The 19,694-nt window shown below is 51.8% G+C and overlaps 1 protein-coding gene across 1 annotated transcript in view; it reads right to left on the reverse strand.

The window, feature by feature from the left end:
- SLC1A7 (solute carrier family 1 member 7) overlaps positions 1-18,481 on the reverse strand; it is a gene marked incomplete at its 5' end in the record, with an annotated part of 43,895 nt that extends 25,414 nt beyond the window's left edge. Inside the window, 2 exons of the mRNA XM_082688452.1 lie at positions 12,753-12,832; positions 18,347-18,481. Of these exons, the coding sequence (XP_082544578.1) occupies positions 12,753-12,832; positions 18,347-18,481 (215 nt within the window). The remainder of the gene's footprint in view (positions 1-12,752; positions 12,833-18,346) is intronic.
- Positions 18,482-19,694: the final 1,213 nt, after the last annotated feature.

Consider the following 19,694-nt stretch of genomic DNA (forward strand, 5'->3'; position numbering starts at 1 on the left):
GGCAGCAGCTTGCTGGGCTTCTCATAGAGGGCAAAAGAGGCTGTTTACTGGCCATCACCTGGTTCTAGCACCAGCTGCTGAGGTGGGGATCATGCCCACCTGACCCCGGGAGCCACCACTGCTGCTGTGCTCTGCGCTGGGGACACTGGACAGAACACCTGGACTGTTGGCCACTCCCCACCCCATTTGAAGTCCTTGGTGGCTCTCCACTGCCCTCAGAACTTTGCACCCTCCTTCATGGCCTTGGTTCCAGTGTGGCCTGACTCAGTCTTAGCTCCTCGCTCGTATTCCAGCCACCCTGGTCTCCCTGCTGCTCCCTGAACCACCTTTCCACAGTTATTCCTTCAGCCTGGAACTCTCTATCTTTCCACCCACACACATTTCCCAAACCCCACCCATTTCCACCTGCTTTCTACAGCCAGCCTAGATGTCCTTTCTTCTGGGAAGACTTCCTTGAGGTGCCGCCTCCTGCTCCACCCGAGGGAACCCTGTGCTTCCCAGTTAGGGGCCACTCTACTGGTATGCCCACCTCTGAATCTCCAGAGCCCAGCCAGTAAGCTGGCAGGGCATGAGTGTTGGGGAAGCAGGGAATTCCAGAGGAACCCAGTCCCCTTGCCCCTGTCCCTCCTGCTTCCCTTTCCTGTCCCCTCCTACTGCTGCTCACCTGTCCAGTCTCCACTCTGGCACCACCTTCCGCCTGGCTGGGTGAGGAAGATCCTGCCTGCTCCCACTCATATCCCTCAACAGCTGGGGGCCCTCATCAAGTTCCCAACCTCTGTGTGCCTCAGTTTCCACAGGAGGATCAAACGGAGGTAATGACGGCTCATGGTGAGGGGTAATCTACGTTTAGCGTGGTGGCTGGTACATCATAAATATTCAGTACATTCCAGTTATTAGCGTTCGCTCTAGCATGTCATCCCTTCTGAGACTGCCTGCCCCGGTGGACCATGAGCTCCTCCAGGGAAGGGCTGGATCGGGCTCAGTGCAGGTCCTCAGAGCCCAGGGCCTGGCCTGGTCTGGTCTGGGTGCAGGTTTGTTGAGTGTGTGATGTTAAACCAGGATGCCATTCTAGATGAGATTGCTAAAAGGTCAACTTGGCTCTTATGACCATAGGCACCCAGTGTGGGTTCCCTGAGAGCAAGTCCCCTAGACCAGCTTTGGCCCTTTGCCAGGTTTAGGGGACTCCCCCGACACTGTGTGTCTTTGTGACGTTGGCACTGGAACTTTTGGGATAGCTGGGAACTTCTGGGAGGGACTGTCTCAGGTAGTGTCCTCTCCCAGGGGAAGAGAATCTGAGAGAGTCCCTGGAGGTGTGATCCAGCGCTCTTCTTTCAGCCTCCCCTTCCTGGTCATTTTTATCAATGGCTTGGCCAAGGCCACTGAGAGCGTGTGGATCAGATTTGGGGAGGACAGGAAGCTGGGGGAAAGGGCTAACGTATGGGACAAGGAAGTTGGGATGATGCAGGCTGGCCCCTCGGGCCAGTTCTGACCTGATAAAACTGAGCACGGACATATGTTGGGCCAGACCTGGCTTCCACAACTGGGGAGATCACAGACTTTGGGGTGAGGGTGGGGGGCTGAGCCACAGCAGCAGCACATGGGAAGGGACTTCAGGGTTGGTTTGCTGCCAGCCGACTGAGTCATGTAGGGAATGGGGCTGCTGAAGGACCAGTGGATCCTCTGCCTGTGGGGCCAGAAACCTGGGAGCTTATGGACGAGGCCATGGACGTGCACTGACATTGAGACCCACCGGGAAAAGGACAGGGGACAGAGGTGTGTGCCTTGCTGCTGAGGTAGGTGGTGGTGACAGAGTTGTGGGCCCGGGGAACCAGTTGTGGGGGGTGGGATCTGTGGAGCAGGGAGCAGAGCAAACCTGTAGAATGCTGGGATTTGGGGCGGGGGGGAGGTGGTTGTGGCAAGTGACAATGAAGTTCTCAGCTCAGCACCAAGAATAACTTTCTGCCCTGGAAGGGACCACCTTGAGAAGTAGTGAATGCCCAGTGACTGTAGGTGTGCAGGCAACTTGCGATGGCCACCCAATAAGTAGATTCAAAGCCTGGTTTACTAGCATGACAACACCCAGAGTCACAACATCCCAGCACTAGGATGTCTGGGACAGGAAGGAGCCCAGAGCCCCATGGCCAAGGCCCCGGGTTCTGGCCTCAGCTGACCCAGTCAGGGAGGCTCCCTCAAGCCGGCCCTGGGATGCAGCTGCAGAGAGTCCACCAGAAAGGCGGCTGGAAGGAGGCATCTGGGGGTCCACGAGAATCCCTTTAGCCCTTCCAAGCATCATGGTTTGCATCTCCCTGGAGCAGATGACAGGCCCAGCAGCTGACAGCAAGTGCCACGTTAGCGCCGCATTACTCTTCCCAGATGGCTCTGCCACACCCCCTCCTTCACGCCAGCTCTTTCTAAGACCTGAGGCAGGATGCCCAGACTCCCACTTGGCTAAAGTCAGGGTCATCTGGTCCCAGTACCCCCTACCCAGGGTACATGTTTCTCTACCTCCTTTGCTCGCACACTTCAGAGGACAGAGAACTCAATACTTTCTGTCAGCCCCTCCATATGAGCTAGCTATGCTTATTAGAAAGTCCTTCCCAGTGCCAGAATGCAATCCACATTCAGGAAGAGAATTCCCCATTCTGGGCTCAGCCCTGCCCTCTGCAGCTACATAGACCAAAGCTCTTTGGTTCCACTGTAGATGTTGTGGGGCTCAGAATGCAGAGGTGGGGTGGGAAAGGAGGAGGGCTGGATTGGGGGGTGGGCCAGGCATGGGTCTAGCAGGACACCGCAGCCTTGCCATCCCCAACTGCCCTCTGAAGGTCCCTCCTTTCCAGCAGACCACTGGGCACCAGAACAATGCTTCATTGGGTCTTGCAGATAACAAGCTCACAACTTATGTGCACATAACCAGCTTGAACAGAATCGAAAGTTGAAGCTGGAGGAGCCACAGCAGCAGCCCTCAGAGCTCACGGTCTGACCATCGACCTTTCTAGTCACCTAGTCACCTTCTACCAGGAGGGCAATAAGGGTCTCGTCCAGTTCCTAACTCCGCAAGACCTGAACTCCTACTGCTTTCTTTCCCCCAAGGCAAAGAACGTCAGGTGTGAGGGAGCCAGAGGATTCCCACGGAGGGCCACTCTGCTCTACAGTGGCAGATGGTCATGATCTCTGCCATGAGGAACAGCATCCTTAGGATGTCTGGTTATGACCACTGTCCCCATGTCATGGTTAGATGTCCCCCACCCCCAGAGTTGAAAGGAACATGGGTCTCCTGCCTCTTCTCCCTCCGCCAGACAGTTCCTGCTGTCTCTCCACTGAGGGCTCAGGGTAGGCTGCCCAAGTGAGGCTCTCTCCAGCTCAAATGAGACCTTCCAGGGCAGTGGCTCCTGACAGACAAGGGCAGTGGAGCTTTTCACAACCTCCCCTGCCTCCCCAAACTGCTATGTCCCCAGCCTGCCCCTTGTTGAACACTGGCTCTGGGTGCTGAGGGTCTCAGGAATGAATGGGGTGGGTTCGTGGTCCTCAAGGAGCTCCTGCCAGTTGGTGGAGAGACCTGTACTGGGCAACACACGACCTTGGGTTCCGGCTGTGATGGGGAAAGGCCAGAAGCAGGGCCTAGCCCAGCCTGGGAATCTAGGCTTCCCGGAGGAGGTGGCTGCTGAATGGAGCCTTGCAGGATGAGGAGTTCTCTACCTGGATGGGGGAAAGAAGGAGCATGGGAGTCCATGAGGGATGATAAAACTGGGGAGGTTTGCAGAGTCACCAGCTGCTGGTCTGACCCCACCCGTAGCCCACAGCTGGGCCATGTTCCCCATTCTGATGAGTAAGGCCATCAGCTGACTGGGCAAGAGGGCCAAGGACAGATCCCAGGGCTCCCATCAGAGAGGTCAGAGGAGCTTTGCTAAAAGAGGCTGCCCCATGACTTGCGAGGCAGAGCCGACATGCCTACGGCCTATTCCTCCTGCCTCCCTTCCGCTCACGGCGACCTGGGGAGCCCGGTGCCATTGCCCCCCGCACACTGGCTCCCCAACCAGACTTGCATTGGCCGCGCCGCCCAGGACCTTCTCCAATAAGTCAGGACGTGGGTGTTTGAGTGTTTTCTGCCAAGCTAGAGTTCCTCAGGAAGGGGGAGAAGGGAGTGTTAGGTTTCTCTAGCCAAACATGATTTCCTGATTCTAAGAAAAATCAGTTTAAAATTCTTACAAGAAAGAAAGGAAAACAGCACACACCCAGGAAGGCACAAGCACACACAGAAGTACACACTACACACGTGTGAAGAGACACACCACGTGGTCCTGCGCGGACCCACATACACACTTGGATTTCTTTGCTTTGATGTGAAGCTTACAAAACATTGTGCCATGCTCAGCATCAGTGAATCACAAACACATGGATTCAGTTTCCCCTGAATGATGCCTGGTTTAAGAAATTGAAGAATGAGGAGAGTGGAAGGTTTGGCAGAGAACAAGTGGAGAATTGGAGGCCCTCACTGGCTCCAGATGCTGGTCTGACCCACCCCTTCTTCCCGGTGTCGCTTGTCTGGGGATGTGTAAAAACAAGACGCAGTTGACTTCCCGAGCTCAGAAGCAAACGCCAGCCCATTGGGGGCCTTGACGGGCCACCAAAAAAGATAAATAAAGAAAGCACCTGCCGGGAACGGCTTTGTCACTTGGCTGACGGCATCATGTCTCTTTTATGGCTGAGGCCAGGCATGTGGTAAATAACAGAGCTCATAACTCCAGAGTTGTGGGACACCGTGATGCCCCAAAAGGACATCCAGCAGCATCCTAAGTGTCAAGTGAAAGGAGAGGGGTTTTGCAAACTCTGCATCGTCCGAGTGGAAGATGAAAACAAGTTTATGGAGACGGGGTTGCCACGTGGACAATTCTTACGACATCATGTTGAATGAAAAAGAAAGAAAAACACACAGACTTATTTTTGTGGAAGTAACAGTAACGTCTCTTCTGAGAACTCAAAGGAAGAGGAAGTTGCCAGTACTGTTTGGGATAGACTATAAATTAAAAGCAAAAGTGATCAGAGTAGTGACAGGTGCTATAACTGAGTGAAAATGGGAAAGGAAGGCCCCCAAGGCTCCAAAGACTTGACTTTTCTAGTGGAAGAGGATTAGCGTGGGCTTAGTCAGCACTGGGGCACAAAGAAGATAGCTGAGAGCGGCAGAGCACTCAGGACACACCCAAGCACCACCCATGGGAGGTGGACCATTGTTCAAGGACATGACCATTCTGCAGCAGGTCCTAACCATCTGACTATTCCTGCGCCAGTATACTGGGAGGCAGGATTTTCTAAATTCTGTCTGAGGCTTCCGTGTGCATAGGTAGAGACAGCTAGTTTCCTTGCAACCATTTTCATTATTAGAAAACATTTTCAGGGGTGCCTGGGTGGCTCAGTGGGTTAAAGCGTCTGCCTTTGGCTCGGGTCATGATCCCAGGGTCCTGGGATCGAGCCCTGCATCGGGCTCTCTGCTCCGCGGGAAGCCTGCTTCCTCCTCTCTCTCTCTCTCTCTCTCTCTCTCTCTGCATGCCTCTCTGCCTACTTGTGATCTCTTTCTGTCAAATAAATAAAATCTTTAAAAAAAAAAAAACATTTTCAGTCAGTTAAGTGTCTGCCTTCAGCTCAGGTCATCTTTATGGGGTTCTGGGGTCAAGCCCCATATCAGGCTCCTTGCTCTTCCTCTCCCTCCGCTGCTCCCCCTGCTTGTGCCCTCACTCTCTTTCTCAAATAAATAAAATCTTTAAAAAAAAACAGAAAACATTTTCAAATGGCAAATACAAGGTAAGAAGGCACATTTAGTCCAGGGGAAAGGAGAGACTTTTGTGGTTTGTTGGACACACCTTAAGACTTTGGGACCTTAAGATCCGCATGCAGAGTTATGAAAAGTGCCTCAGTTTGCATGAGAGGCTCAGGGGCCTTCTGAGAGAAAAGAGACTAAGATCCCACTTCCTGGTCCCTGCAATTTGAAGTTAGGGTCAGGGTATACTGGGGTACCTATGACCAAGATCTGCTGGCGCTAAAAGCCCCCAGGGCTAACCCAACAGGAGGGAAACGGGATCAGAGCTCAATTCCAAGGAGCCAAGCTCAGGGCATGACTGAGGCTGCTTTAAGAACAATGACAGGGTACTTCCAGCATCTGGGAGCCAGAGCAGGGGGTCCTGTGCTGACTTGAACCAGACCATGCAGAGCCTGTGGGATCCCCAACTGGTAAGCCTGCAGGGAAAAATGTCCCGGCCTGAGAGACTGTGTGCACCTGTGCAATTGTGTTTATCTTTGTGAATGAATAAACTGTCATTTTGTCTGTTTCATTGTCCCTTGCCAGCATCCAAGGACTGGCCTCACAGCTCAGGGGCTCAGATGAGGGTGAACTTCTGAGTCAGTCAGCCAAGGATTACACCCTGAGCCTGGTGATTCACTACTAAGAAGGATAAGAGCAAAGATAACAGTGGCAGAATTCAGATTGTGGGATGACAGAAGGATCATTTTTCTCGATTCTCTAAAATGTTTATAATTATAGAATTTTTTAAAGTACAAAAACATCTTTAAAAGGCAACTCCAGAGCATCCTCCAAGGGTCAGTTCAAATGTTGGTCACGAAACTCCCCTGAATTCTGCCCCAGCTGCTCCTCCACTGCTCTACTCATTTAATACGCATTTATTAGATACCTACGACAGAGCAGGCCCTGTGATGTCTTGTAAGAGACAGAGGAATTCATTTTCTTCAGAATTCTTTTTATGATAAGAGCATTGTCTCTGTTTAGAAGAAATTCCTTGATGAGCCATGTGGATCAGACGTGAGCAGCATCTCCACCCCACCCTACTCCAGGAACAGGGCAGGAGTCGAGGCGGCTTTTGAAAGCCAAGGAGGACAGGATTTCTGGCTGGTCGTAGAATAGGGGGAGAGAGAAGGAAGGTGGGGAAAGAGATGGATACACCCTATGTTGACCGCTCCGCCTCGCGGTGATCTGCACCCTTGTATCATCTCTCTCCTTAAGGGTTGGTGGGATCTGTGACTTGCTTCTAACTAAGAGGACATGGCAAAGGTGATGGGACATCACCCCCATGATTATGTTATGTGAGACTGTCTCAGCAGATTGGAGAGTGAGGGATCCTCCTCTTGGCCTTGATGAAGCCAAAAGCCATGTTGGAAATCACCTTTAAAGAGAGCCAGAAGGCCGGGAACCGCTGGTAGCCTCTAGGACCTGAGGATGGCCTACAGCTGACAGCTATTAAGAAGCTGGGTCCTCAGACAAATAGCCACAAGGAAGTGACTTCTGCCAGTGACCCAGATGAACTTGGAAATAGATGCTTCCCTGGCTCTGCCTTCAGATGAGAACACAGCTCTGCAAATGCTTCAACTGAGACCTCATTCAAGCCTCATGAGAGCCTGAGAAGAGGATCCAGCTGAGCTATGCCTGGGCTTCCGACCCCTGGAAAGTGGTAGATAATTAATGGCTAAGTTTGTGGTAATTGTTCCCAAGTAATAGATAACTAATATACACAGAGAGAGAACCAAGAGATGGCCGAAGGGCTTACACTTCTCAATATGATCCTTCCCTGTGATCTTGCCCCCAACTGTCAGTGAAATTACTAAATTTGTGCACGGTTCGAAGCAAGGGATCTGTGTGTGAACAGGAGACTGGCAAAGGCTGTCCCCTGACTAGTTGCAGGAATGTGAAGGCAGAAGAAAGCAAGAGGCACTAGGAATTCCTGGAGAATGAGGCGACCGTGACAGCCATCTCACCTGGAATGACTCTGGGCAAGGGCGACACGTGAATGTCACGTGGACACACATGGTGCCTTGTCTGTGTGCCTGCTGAGGCTGCCACGATCACAGGTGTGTGGGTGTATCCATGTTCCCAAGTGCGCCCGAGCCCAGAGAGGCTTCCCAGAGGAAGTGATGAGGACAGGTGCTGAGTAAAAGCATGAAGAAGGAAGAGGTCACTCGAGGGGGTTGCCTGCTGAGAGCTCAAACCCAGGTGGAGGGTTTCGTGAAACATCTCTGGGCCTCGGAGAAGCCTGGTGAAGCTTTCATGAGTCAGAAAAAACAGCTGATACTCATCCTGTAACAGGGGCTCTGCTGGGCGCTCCAAGGACATTATCTTATTTCATTCTCAGAAGGGAGGTGGGTGTCTCCCCATTATACAGGGCAGGTTACTAAGGCTCAGATGCTGAGAGACTTGGTCAGGTTCAGACCTCCAGTGAGGGACTTCAAAGCCCCAGCTGCTCCCCGGCAGTCTTCTGCAGGTTTTCAACCATGCCGGCCTGTACCGAGGGCCCACCGCCCTCTCTGTGAAGTACGAAGCCACAACTGGCCAACGGCAGCTTGCACTCAGCTGGGCCGTGGCGTGCCCGTCTGAGGAGGGGGCTCAGGCCAGGTGCTGGCTTGGAGTGGATTCATCAGTAGGAGTGGCTAGTCCAGACAGGAATGCTGATTTATTTCTATGTCACTACTATGAAAAAAAAAAAGGGGGGGGTGTCTGTACACCGTCATGTGCTATGCCAGCGGTGACTGTGAATTCATTTCACAGACAGTACTGAGTACTTCTGGGGTATGAGCAGTATCCACGGGGGAGACAGGTCATCGTAGATAGTTATCAATAAATGAAGATCTGGGAGAACTTCAACCACTCTTGAGCTAGATCTTGAACACAGCGAGGGCACTTTAATTAGGAAGAGGAGAGGGCATTCGTGGAAGGAGGAACGACCTGAGCAAAGGCATGAAGGAAGAAAAGCACATGGCATGCTTAGGGACTAAGGAGGAAACCACCTGGTTGCAGAGACTTGGCGAAGGGACAGGGTGGCATTGCTGCTGGGAAAGAGGTGGGAACATCTGGCATTATGGGTGCTAGGCTTCGGGGCCCAGAATTGCGGGTTATTGGAACCGGAAGCAAATGTGCCTTAATCCTTATCCTTTCACTGCCCTGGAGCAATTATTTATTTGCGAGAGAGATGTGGGGAGAGCACAGAGGGAGAGAGAGAAGCAGACTTCCCGCTGGGCAGAGAGCTGGATGCGGGGAGCTCTATCCCAGGCTCCTGCCCTGGAGCAGTTACCAGGCAGAACAAGCCCTGTCTCCTGGGGGTACAGCGCAGAGCCCCTGGGTCCTGCAGAGCAGCAGCCTTCTGCCAAGCTCTTTAGCTCTCCGGCCAGAAGGCTTGATCCCCAGACAGGAGGGTTTTTTGTGTTGTTTTGTTTAACCACTCGAACACAGTGGAATTTTAAAGCAAACCCCTACTTGTTCCCCTTTGGCAGTTCCGGTTTAGTCAGCCCAGTGTGAAGTCTGACATCTGAATGGTCAGAGCAGCTCTGCTGATTTTGCTCTGTCCTAAGCAATGACCCCCTGAGGGCTGCCCCGTGAGGACTCGGATCACCAGCCCTGAACTGGCCAGGAGCAAGAGCTCAGGGGGCTGTGGGCGCCCAATGAATGGATGGATGGATCGCAGACCAGCTGAAGCCAGAAGACATGTTCAGGGATGGAGGGGCTGGGGCTTAGAAATGTGTCAATTTTTCCCCCAAGAAGGTTTAATTCTCCCTGTGTAGGAAACTGTGAAAGCACTTCCGTTTTTCAGTGACACAACCACTCTGCACCAGCCCAAACTGTATAATAAACAAAGGAAATGTGTGAACACACACTGGCTTCTCTCAAGTTAATACCACATTCCGTTCCCGGTGCAGAGAATGCACTTTTGTCTAGTGGAGAAAGACTGGGCCTCTGACAGCCAGAATTTGGAGAGCTGGACAGTCCCTTAGTCACTAGGTAAGCTGGGTAAACCAAGGCCCACAGTGAGGGTACCTTAGTTAAGATCACGTGATAATCTCTGGAGGAAGCAAGTCACTGACCCAGGCCTCTGATTCTGATTCCAGGGCTTTTATTTATTTATTTATTTTTTTATTAAGTAGTTTCCACACTCAGTGTGGTGACTATCATGAGTCTTGAACCCACAACCCTGAGATGAAGACCTGAGCTGAGTCAAGAGTCGGTCACTCAACCAATTAGCCATCAAGCCACCCCTGACTCCAGGACTTTTTGACAAGTTAAATGACTTGCCAAGGTCACAGAGCCAGGCAATGGCAGGGCCAGGGCAGGAACCCAGGTCTGTGTGAGTCCACGCCCATGCCAGGGCTTCTGCCTCTGAGGTGTTTGGGTTCTGAGTAAGACTTGACGCCCAGGCAGTAAGGAATGTCAGTGGTCAAGGTCAGTAAAGCCGCCTAGCAGAAGTACCGTGCTTTATATTATAATAAAAGTGGGAAAAGGGGAGGAAAAAAGAGAATCCTGTGCTTCCACCACCAACACACTTGTTCAGCTGTCCTGTAACCTTGTGTTTTCTCATCTGTCTCCCTCCCAGGCTGTGAGCTCCTCGGTGACTGACCCTCAGGCGTCTCTGTATCCACAGTGCCCACATCAGGGCCAAGTGCCCGGAGCCCACGGGGCATGATTGTTGAATCCCTTCGAGAATTCACCTGACAGGTGTTAAGGAGTACCCACTCTGTGCCGGGCACTCGGCTAGGTGGAGAGTACCTCCGCCTCTACAGCATTTGCAGTCCTTTCGGGAATTAAAGAAACACGGGGCCATGTGAGTCCAAACAGGATGACAACATGCGGTAAGTGCTGTGCATGGAAAGGAGTGGGGCTTGGTGAGACCCAGCGAAGGTGCTGCTGGGGGGATGGGTGGAGCAGGCCCTTCTGAGGCAGGGACGTGGAGGTGGCCATCTAAGGGAAGAGAAGGAGGAAGAGATGTAGGGTGCGGGGAAGCGAGTTGCAGGCAGAAGGAACAGCCTTGTGGAGACCCCAAGATGGGGGAGGGGTTGGTCTGGTCTACAAGGCCCGTGGGACTGGAGTGAGTGAGGCCTGGATGAAGTGGGGTGCTGGCAGGGGTGGATCGGGCAGGGCCTTGGCGATCAGGGGAAGAGTGAAAGGGTTTGTTGGAAATGCCGTGGCAGCCATGGATGGTTTTGGGGTTAATGGATAGCACAGCCCAGGTGACTTTTCAGGAGGTGGTTCTGACCACGGGGTGTGGAGCAGGTGGGAGGGGAACAGGAACGGAAGCAGGGAGCCTGGTCAGGTGACCGTGGAGTCTGGACCTGTGCAATGGGGAGGAAGCTGGGTTGGATTTGGGGGGAAGAACCAGCCGCAGCCACTGATGGACAGGCTGGTGGTGGGAGTGGGAAGGGAATAATTAGCAGGGAGGCGTGAAGAACTGGGTGGATGGAGCTGCTGTTTATGGACCAGCAGAAAGCAGAAGGAAATGGTTTGTGGGGTAAAATCACGGGCTGGCTGCACAGATTGGAGACTCGTGTTAAGCATCCAGAGGCTATGTCAAATAGGTAATTTGAGTGTGGGGGTCAGACGAGAGACCTGGGAGTACTTGGGAGTGTCGGGCTTGCAGGGGGTACTTCAAAGCCTCGAGGACGGACGAGAGGAGCTCTGAAAAGCAGAGGAAGAGAGCCTGGGATGGAGGGGCAGAGAACAGGCAACAGCTGGGAGGAGGAATTCCAGAGGGAAACGGGGATCAGCTGCTCTGTTGAGTGCATCAGCCTCGTGGAGAGAGGTCATGCAGAGCAGGAACTGAGTGTCCTTGGATTTAGCAACATGGAAGCTACTGGTGACCTTCACTGACTCCGTGAATGACTCAAAAGATGCATAAAGAGGAGACAAGAGCTAGAGTGGATTGAGGAGTTCAGGAAAGCTTTTAGAGGGAGGGAGGCAGCCTTTCCGCAAGATCCTTGGGAGGCTGAGTCCTGAGAGACATAAATGCTGCCTGTAGGAGACTGAACTGAACTTGACAAAGCCCCCCCGCCACCCTGATGGGGGAGCAGAGGGTACAGCTGGAGGGAAAGGTGGGGAGGAGCTGGCTCACTGCTCAGTAGTGGGGAATCCGATGACCTCGCCCCAGGAGACAGAACCCCCTACCCCCAACCAGCACACAGAGGGGACTCAGAGAGGTGTGTTCATGTCCCTCCATGCACAGAAGTCCTGGGAGGTGAGGATTCCAAACCCACAGCCTCAGAGCAAAGAAGGGCTCTCAGACACCATCTGGAGCCGCCAGCTCATTACACAGAGAGGGGCAAGGTCTGGCTCCAGGTCACCCAGCATGGCAGTGATAGGGGATAGGTGATCTTCACTGATTTCCAGTGGCCCTCCCCCAGGGAGTCAAGTGTGATTTCTTTCGCCTGGCACACAAGGTCTTTCCTGCTTGAGCAAGAACCCAGCCCCTCCCCAACATCTAGCACATACAAGTATGTGTAGCCAGGGGCAGTCCTCGCAATCACCCTTTAAAGTAGTTGTTAAGGTTCTCATTTTGCAGACCAGGAAACTGAAGCTCAGAGGAGTCTGGGCACCTGTCCTAGTTTGCCCAGCTGAGCCCGGATATCATCTCCGGAGTGTCTCCAAAGTTGTCTTTCCCCCATGCTCTGCGCATTCACCATAAACAGCCTCTCTGGGATGCCGTCCCCGTCCCAGGCCCTGAGTCACCTGGGAGTCGGGTCACGTCCCCCGACACCAAATCACTTGTTTAAGTCACAAAAAAGTCCATTGAATGGGCCTGAAATCAGTGGTGCCCCTGATGCCCCAGCAGCCCGGGCCTCCACCTAATGACCACAGGGACCCCATAGGCACGCTATTCCCAGGGCCCATTGCCCCAGGCCAGCCACCCACAGCAGGAGTGTGTGCCCCCCCATTGGCACAGGACCTTCTCCCCTCCCAGCCCCAACCGCCCAAACCCCTGCCCCTTCCTCACCTGGAGACCACCAGTGGTAGGATCAGCATCTTCAGCATCCGCATCAGGAGCTCCCCAGGAAACTGGAAGTAACTAATTTCCTGAAAATACAGCAAGAGCAGGGGTATAGGAGGCTGCTTATAGTCTCCGAGCACTGTTTCACCCGTGCACTCCTCGGGAACACAAGGACACGGAGGAAGCGATGGCTGGGGAGCCAAACAGACTTGGATTCTAATCTTGACCTCCTGTAACTAGCTGTGTAGCCTTAAGCAAGTTACTCAGCCTCTCTGAGTTTTTCTCATCTTTACATAAGGGTTGCAACCTCTTGGTAGGAGCCTTTGGAGGCTTCAGTGTGAGGAGGCACAGAAAGCACCTGGCAGATGGGATGGGAGTAAAGGCTCTGTAATGGTGGTAAGTGGCGGCTCTCCCTGACATCTGCTCGGTCTGCCCGCCTGTTCGTGGTGCACGTGTGTCTGGTCAGTGGCAGGAGGGCAGGGCTAGAGACCGTTTACACATTTTCTCAGCCCAGGCGGGGCAGGCCTCATGCTGGGCACCCCAGAATGAATGCAGCCCCGCTCCTGCACCCAAGACTGCTCAGCCCGGTGTGTGAGGAGACTGACTCAGAGACAGAGCATGGCCTTTTTGAGTTTGTGCCTCCTTCTGCAAGGGGTACACCCATGGGTGCGGTTACCCCCAACACCATGCCGGGTCCCTGCCAGCCCCTTGCTGTGTGCCCATGGAAAATGCTGAAGGAGAGCACATCGGCTGGAGTGGGTGGGACGCCACTCAATAAAGAGCCCTTACCCGCCAAGTTCTTGGCATTCAACTTCTGCACGGGCCGCTAGGTTCATCCTACCCATGGGGCCTTGGATTGGGGGGGCCAAGTCTGTGTCCCCTTCCCCCATCGGCTGTCTCCAGAGTCCCAGGACCAGAACCTGACTGAAGTAGAAGGGCTCCTAAGCCCAGTTGACTTTGAATTTCAGATGAACAACAACTGAAATGCAAATTTAACGGAGTGTGTGGTTTTTAAATTTTTAAATTTAATTTAACTCAGTCTTGCTATTTCTGGCAAACCTAGCTTGAGGCTACTTTTCTGAGGGTAATGTTGTGGGTGAGGCTGGTACAGGGACTTTCAAGCACCATCCAAGTTAAATTTTTGTACTAGCAACGCTCTTTTCTCCCTCCCTTCTCCTTCCTCCCTCCCTTCCTTCCTTCCACCTGAGCTAAACACTTGGTTAATGGTTTGATGCTTTGGAAAGCCCCAACTCCTATAGTTTTGGTGCTGAGAAGGGGTTTTAAAGATCTTCTAGTTCAGCTGAGCCAAAAGACAGGACTTAGCGGTGACAGTGGAGGCCCAGAAATCAGGCCTCCTTTCCCATTCTACTATCATTTCCAGTGCTCCAGAAATCTTTATGAAATAAGGATGAATGGGAGAGGAACTTTTGAGTCCTTACATGAGCAAAAATGCCTTTATCCATCCTCCCCTCACCTCGGATAGTAGTCTGGCCGTGTATAAGATTCTTAGTTTGAAAGAATTTTCCCTCCAAATTTCAAAGGCATTTCCCTTTGTCTTCTGGATTCCAGTGCTGTGTATGTTTGGAGCCATTCTTTCTATCCCTTAGTGGAGACTTGTTTCATTCCCTCAGAACCACTGAAGGATTTTCTGTTAATTTCCAGTTTTCTATAATTTTCATGGTGATGTACCACCGCCTGAGATTTTCTTCTTTCTTTTAAAAACAAAATTCATAGTGCTGTGCATACATTTCAATTCTGAGAACTTTCTTATAGGCTCTGTGAAATTTTCTCTCCATTTTTTCTGTCAGCTCTCTCAAAAACCCATACATACTAGAGAGCATGTTGGACATCTCCGATTTTCTTCTATTTTCATCTCGTTTTGTTTTACTTTCTGGGAGATTTCTGCAAACCCTAGCTTTTATCCTAGCTACTGACATGTTTATCTTGCCTCATCGATTTTTCATTTCTAAAAATTCTTTCTTGTTCTCAGATTGTTCCTTCTTTTTGCATCCTGTTCTGTTTTATGGTCACTGTATCTTCTCTTACATCTCTGAAGAACTTAAGGCAAGATTTTAAAATTTTTCTTCTATTTCCTGCATTGTCTCTGCTTCATTAGAGACCCTCTTTTCTGTTTCTTTAGTCCCTGTCTTTCTGTTAGAAGCTTTGCCTTTGGCTTTCTCCTCGTATGTAAGTGTGAGGCACTGAACTTACGTGTGCATGAATGGAAATCGTCAGGTGATGGCTCCTTGAGGACAGGTGATGGGGGACAGTCTGATTTGTTTACTCTGGATAGGGTGGGATGGGGGAGGAGATCTTTTTTCCGAGGCTCAGTGAGAAGTCTCTTCTCACCTCCATTAGGGGCTGAGGGTGTGCCTAAGCCCAGCTGATGGTAGTCTTACAGGGATCCCACACTGCAGTGCAGATGCCCAGTCATTTGCGGGACCCATGTGCTTCATCACTTCCCCTCCCCCAACGCACACAGGTGGACCGATTTCCCTGTCAGGCTTCTCTGTGAGACACAAGCAGGTAGGGTGAGTGAGAGGGTGGGTGAGGAGCGCCCTGATTACATGGACTGGAACAGACTGACAGGCTTTACTGCTCCAGTTACAAAATTCCAACCAATGCCCCTGATTTCACCTCCTGGCTTCACCTGGTCTCCTGCAGCTCTTTGCACTTTCAAGTACAGAAACTTTCTGGAGTTTTCCAAGCCAAACTGACATGGCATCTACTTCTATAGACACAGGCTTCAGCTTTCTGTGCTCTACTAAGTGAGATCAACTCTATCCACTTGCCATCTTGCCTAATTTATCGTACTCCCTCAACTTCTTTTCTCCGTTGTCTCCTTTTATGTTCTCTTGCGAGCTTATATCTTTTAAAAAATCCCATAAGTATAATTTTAGTGGAATTCCAGGAAATAAAGGAAAATGGATGCAACTGTAAATTTACCATGGTTTAACTGGAATTCTCAAAATGATCTCTGTTTTTATTCATTTATTTATTTTTGGAGAGGCAGAGAGCATGCATGCACGAGCATGGGAGGGGGAGGGGCAGAGGGAGAGGGAGAGAGAGAATTCCAAGCAGGCTCACATGGGGCTTGATCTTACAACCCCGAGATCATGACCTGAGCTGAAATCAAGAGTTAGACACTTAACTGACTAAGCCTCCCGACTTAGGGGGCCCCTCAAAATGATCTATATTTTTTCATGAGCTACTAGTTCCAAAAATCTGTGCTCTTGTAAGTTCTTTTCACAAGTAGGACGTGCTTCCATTTTGCAAATTGTTTATGACTTTTGCCTGTTGCATAAGCTTGCAAAATAAGAAGGGTTTAGTTTCTGAGTCACAGGCGGAGATCACAGAAACAACTCCTGGATTTCCAAGTAGGATGCTGAGAAAGCCAGTTCTTGCCAAGTAACTTCTCTAAGACTCCACAGCCTTTCTTCAGTTTATCTGGCAGGTTAATCCAGACCGGAACACATTTGCATTTCCAAGCAGATGGGGCAGGCAGCTTTGGCAAAGGAGGCCCCAGATGAGCTTGGCTTTTAGTAAAAAGCATTCCAATTTGTTTTCACAAAATAATCTTCCTGCAGGAAATGTATTTGTCGTTGCTCAGGGAAATTAAAGAAAGTAGATTGCAGATTGTTTGTGTTGTTGCATTTAATTCAGCAAAGAGGCGAGGGCTCGCTCTGCGACAAGCCTGAGCTAGACTCACATTTTGGCTCATGAAAGCCCATGTGATGTTCAGCAAGTCAAAATCTGCCAGGAGCTCCAGACACCTGCACAAAAGGCTCCAGAGCGGCACAGCTGGCAGCTGGTTACAGGGGAAGGCTGAGTGTGATGTGAGCGAGGGAAAAGAGCATTATTTCAGATGGAGGCAGGAATGGGAGAATTTTTGTAAGGTATGGAATATGAGATGACTCTCGACACAGGTAGGCCTTGGACAGTCAGATGAGGGAGGAGTCAAGTACCAGCTACTCAGCGCTGCTGGAGGCCAGGAACTGCTGAGCCCTTGTTTATGCTCCTGACAGTTCCAGCAGACATATGGTGCCCCCACCCCAGACAAGGAGAACGAGGCTCAGAAAGGAGAGAGGATTTTGCCAAAGGCCACACAGCCGCTTATGAGTAGAGACCAAGTTCAAGGCTCTGCAGCCTCCAGAGTCTAAGTCCCTCTCTTAATAGCTGAGAGTGGCTTAACAGTGTTAGCCTGGAAATAGGGGCTCAGTTTTCAGGGAGGGGGTGTTTCCCTTTTCCCAGAAGATGAAGTCTGACGCTTTAGCCCCAGGTAGGTCATCTTTGGTATTGGGGAGCTTCAGGAAGAGGAGGCTTGTGAAATAGAGGATATCCCTGAAGCCCATTGACAAAGACTCTCTCCTCAAAGAGACATGACACTGGCCGCCTGGGGCCCTCATTTTGGCCAGGCCTCATCCTTAGGTCTTGTCTTTGGCCTTCCTGGCTCAGTTAGAGCAAACATCCTGCTATGTTCGTTTAGTGAGAATGACCCCTCTCTACCTTCGGCAAGAATCCCTCTACCCTCCCCATTTCCTCTTAGCAATGCTCTCTCAGTTGGCCCCTCACTATGTTCCCTGTCTCTAAACCCCAGCTGTCTTTGTTGTGTTCAGACTTGAGCCTGATCTCTCTCCCCTAGTCCATGGTCTTGACACCTATCCCAGTAGTCCTGAATGAAGTCTCCCTTACTGTTTTGCAAGGGTCAGAATCATGTTTTCTCCAGTGCCATACGAGTGTCCCTCCCTGTCCTGTGGGAGATGGGTGCTGAGAGGGAAAGGGACCCTTGCTCAGACAAGGCATCGCCACCCTTGTGGTTACACAGGCCGGAACCCTGGGGGCCTGCGCTGCTTCCCAGCCCCATAGCCAATGCACCCCCACATCCTGAGGGTTCCTTTTCTGGAAACAGGTCCCACATGGGCCCTGTTCATCCTGCTGTCAGGTCTCGCCCCTGTAAATACCTCTTCGCCTGACCCCTGCCTGGCCCACGACTTCCTCATCCTGCACTCTGCACCAGAGTGATCTCTCCAAACTGAGATCTGATCATTTCACTCCCCTGCCCAGAGCCTTGCGCTGTGGGGCCAGGCCCCTGAGGGCCCCTGGGCTCTATCCCTTGCCTCTGGGGGTATGTCCCCCTGCTGCCGTGAACGGTCTGCTCCACACATGCCCAGGTCTTTTATGGCCCTGCGTCTCGCTCCAGCTCTTCCTTCTGCTCAGGATACACTTCCTGGTCTCTCTCCATCTGAGCTACTGTGGGAGGTGTTCTCTGATGCCTGCTTTGCGGTCTTCCGAGACCCCGTTCTCCCCGCTCCCATGCGTCTTCACCCTGTGCTTATTCAAATGAGATGCCCTGTCCTCTTGCTCACCCGGTGATGCTGTCTGTAACTACTTCCCCTGCCATTTTACCAGCTCTCACTCTAGCCCCACAGTGTTTCATCACACCCTTGCTACAGATAAGAAGACTGAGACTCAGAAAGGCAAAGTGACTCCTCCACTCTCATGTCACTAGGGAGCCACAGAGTGGGACTATGATTCCCAGATCCCTCAGGCCCACATACTCCTCCTTGGCGGGGACCCTGAGAAGCTCTGGGGTGGCTGACCTGTGGTGAGAGGCGACGGGTCCTCAAGAAGAAGCCGAGAAGGCAGCCCACGGTGACAGACAGCACAGACAGGATGAGTAGTCCATTTCTCTTGCACACGTCCTTCCCTCGTGCCAGGATGGCACCTGGCACCATGGTGAGCCCAGCCTGCTGGCCCGGGGCACGGTACCATTCCATGCATGTGAAGCCAGCCGGGGTCACAGGGTCCCAGCCAGGGGCTCTGGCTGCTTGACAGGCTGGGGGAGCAGTTGCTAAGCACCGGTCAACAGCCCCACGGCCATGGCCTGCATGGCTGCCCCAGAGGGAAGCCACAATCCTATTACCGGCTGCATCATTAGGAGCCAGAAACAGATTAGGGCCTGGGAAATTAGAGCAAGCCACGTGGTCTGGGTTTTGGACCTCAAAGCCAAGTGCACCTCTTAAATAGGGGATAGGCTCAGAGATTTGCTTGGTTGATTTGATTTTTACCCGTACTTTATTCCAGAAAGAGCTGAAGGCAAAGCAATAATTAAGCATTACTGTGTACCAGGTGCTATTCTAGAAGCATATTACTTACACTAGCACATTTAATCCTAATAATCAGTTCCAAGAAGCAATTACTAGGAGTATCATTTTACAGATGAGGAAACTGAGACAAAGGGCATGCGCTGTATGCCAGGCCCATTCACTTGCTTGACCTGTGTGAGTTGTAGGGGTCATTGCGACAACCCTAAGATTTCAACGATTGCTTTCCTGAAAAGGAGATCGAGACCCCAGGAATTAGAGTCTTCTGGTCGTGGTCACAGAGCTCACAGTAGCAGAATGGAATTCAGGCCTGTGATGGTTTGATTGGCGCCCCAGGGACAGATAGATGGCTTCAGAAGTGCTTAGCAGTATCGTGGGGCCTGTAGGCTCTGAGTCCAGTGCACCTGGGTTCAGACTTGGGGCCTGCCATTCACTGTGACGTGAATTCCTCACTGTTGCTTGAAGCCTGAAGCTGGGACTCTGCAGGCTCTCAGGGCCTGTTATTTTAAAAAATGACACAGCCCAAGGGACCTATTCAAGTCCCAGCTCTGCCATTGACCAGCTGGGTGGTATGACCCTGGGTACGGTGCCTCAGTTTCCCCATTCATAAGACAAACATAATAATGGTGTCTGCTTGGTTGGGGCTGGTGCGGCGTCCCATCCCAAGATTCTTTGTGAAAGCAGGGCTGAACTGTGCTGGGCGGAAGAGGGGAGAGAGCTGTGAGGATCACTGTCCACATTTAGCAATTTTTTGAGAAAAGCTTGCTCTTTCTCTTGGCCTGGACTGCCCTTTAAAGCTAGAGGGAATTAACTCTAGTCTGTTTCCTGGGGAGTCTGTAATCTC

The sequence above is a fragment of the Mustela nivalis genome, assembly GCF_964662115.1.
Source record: "Mustela nivalis genome assembly, chromosome: 10".
In the NCBI taxonomy this organism is placed as follows: Eukaryota; Metazoa; Chordata; class Mammalia; order Carnivora; family Mustelidae; genus Mustela; species Mustela nivalis.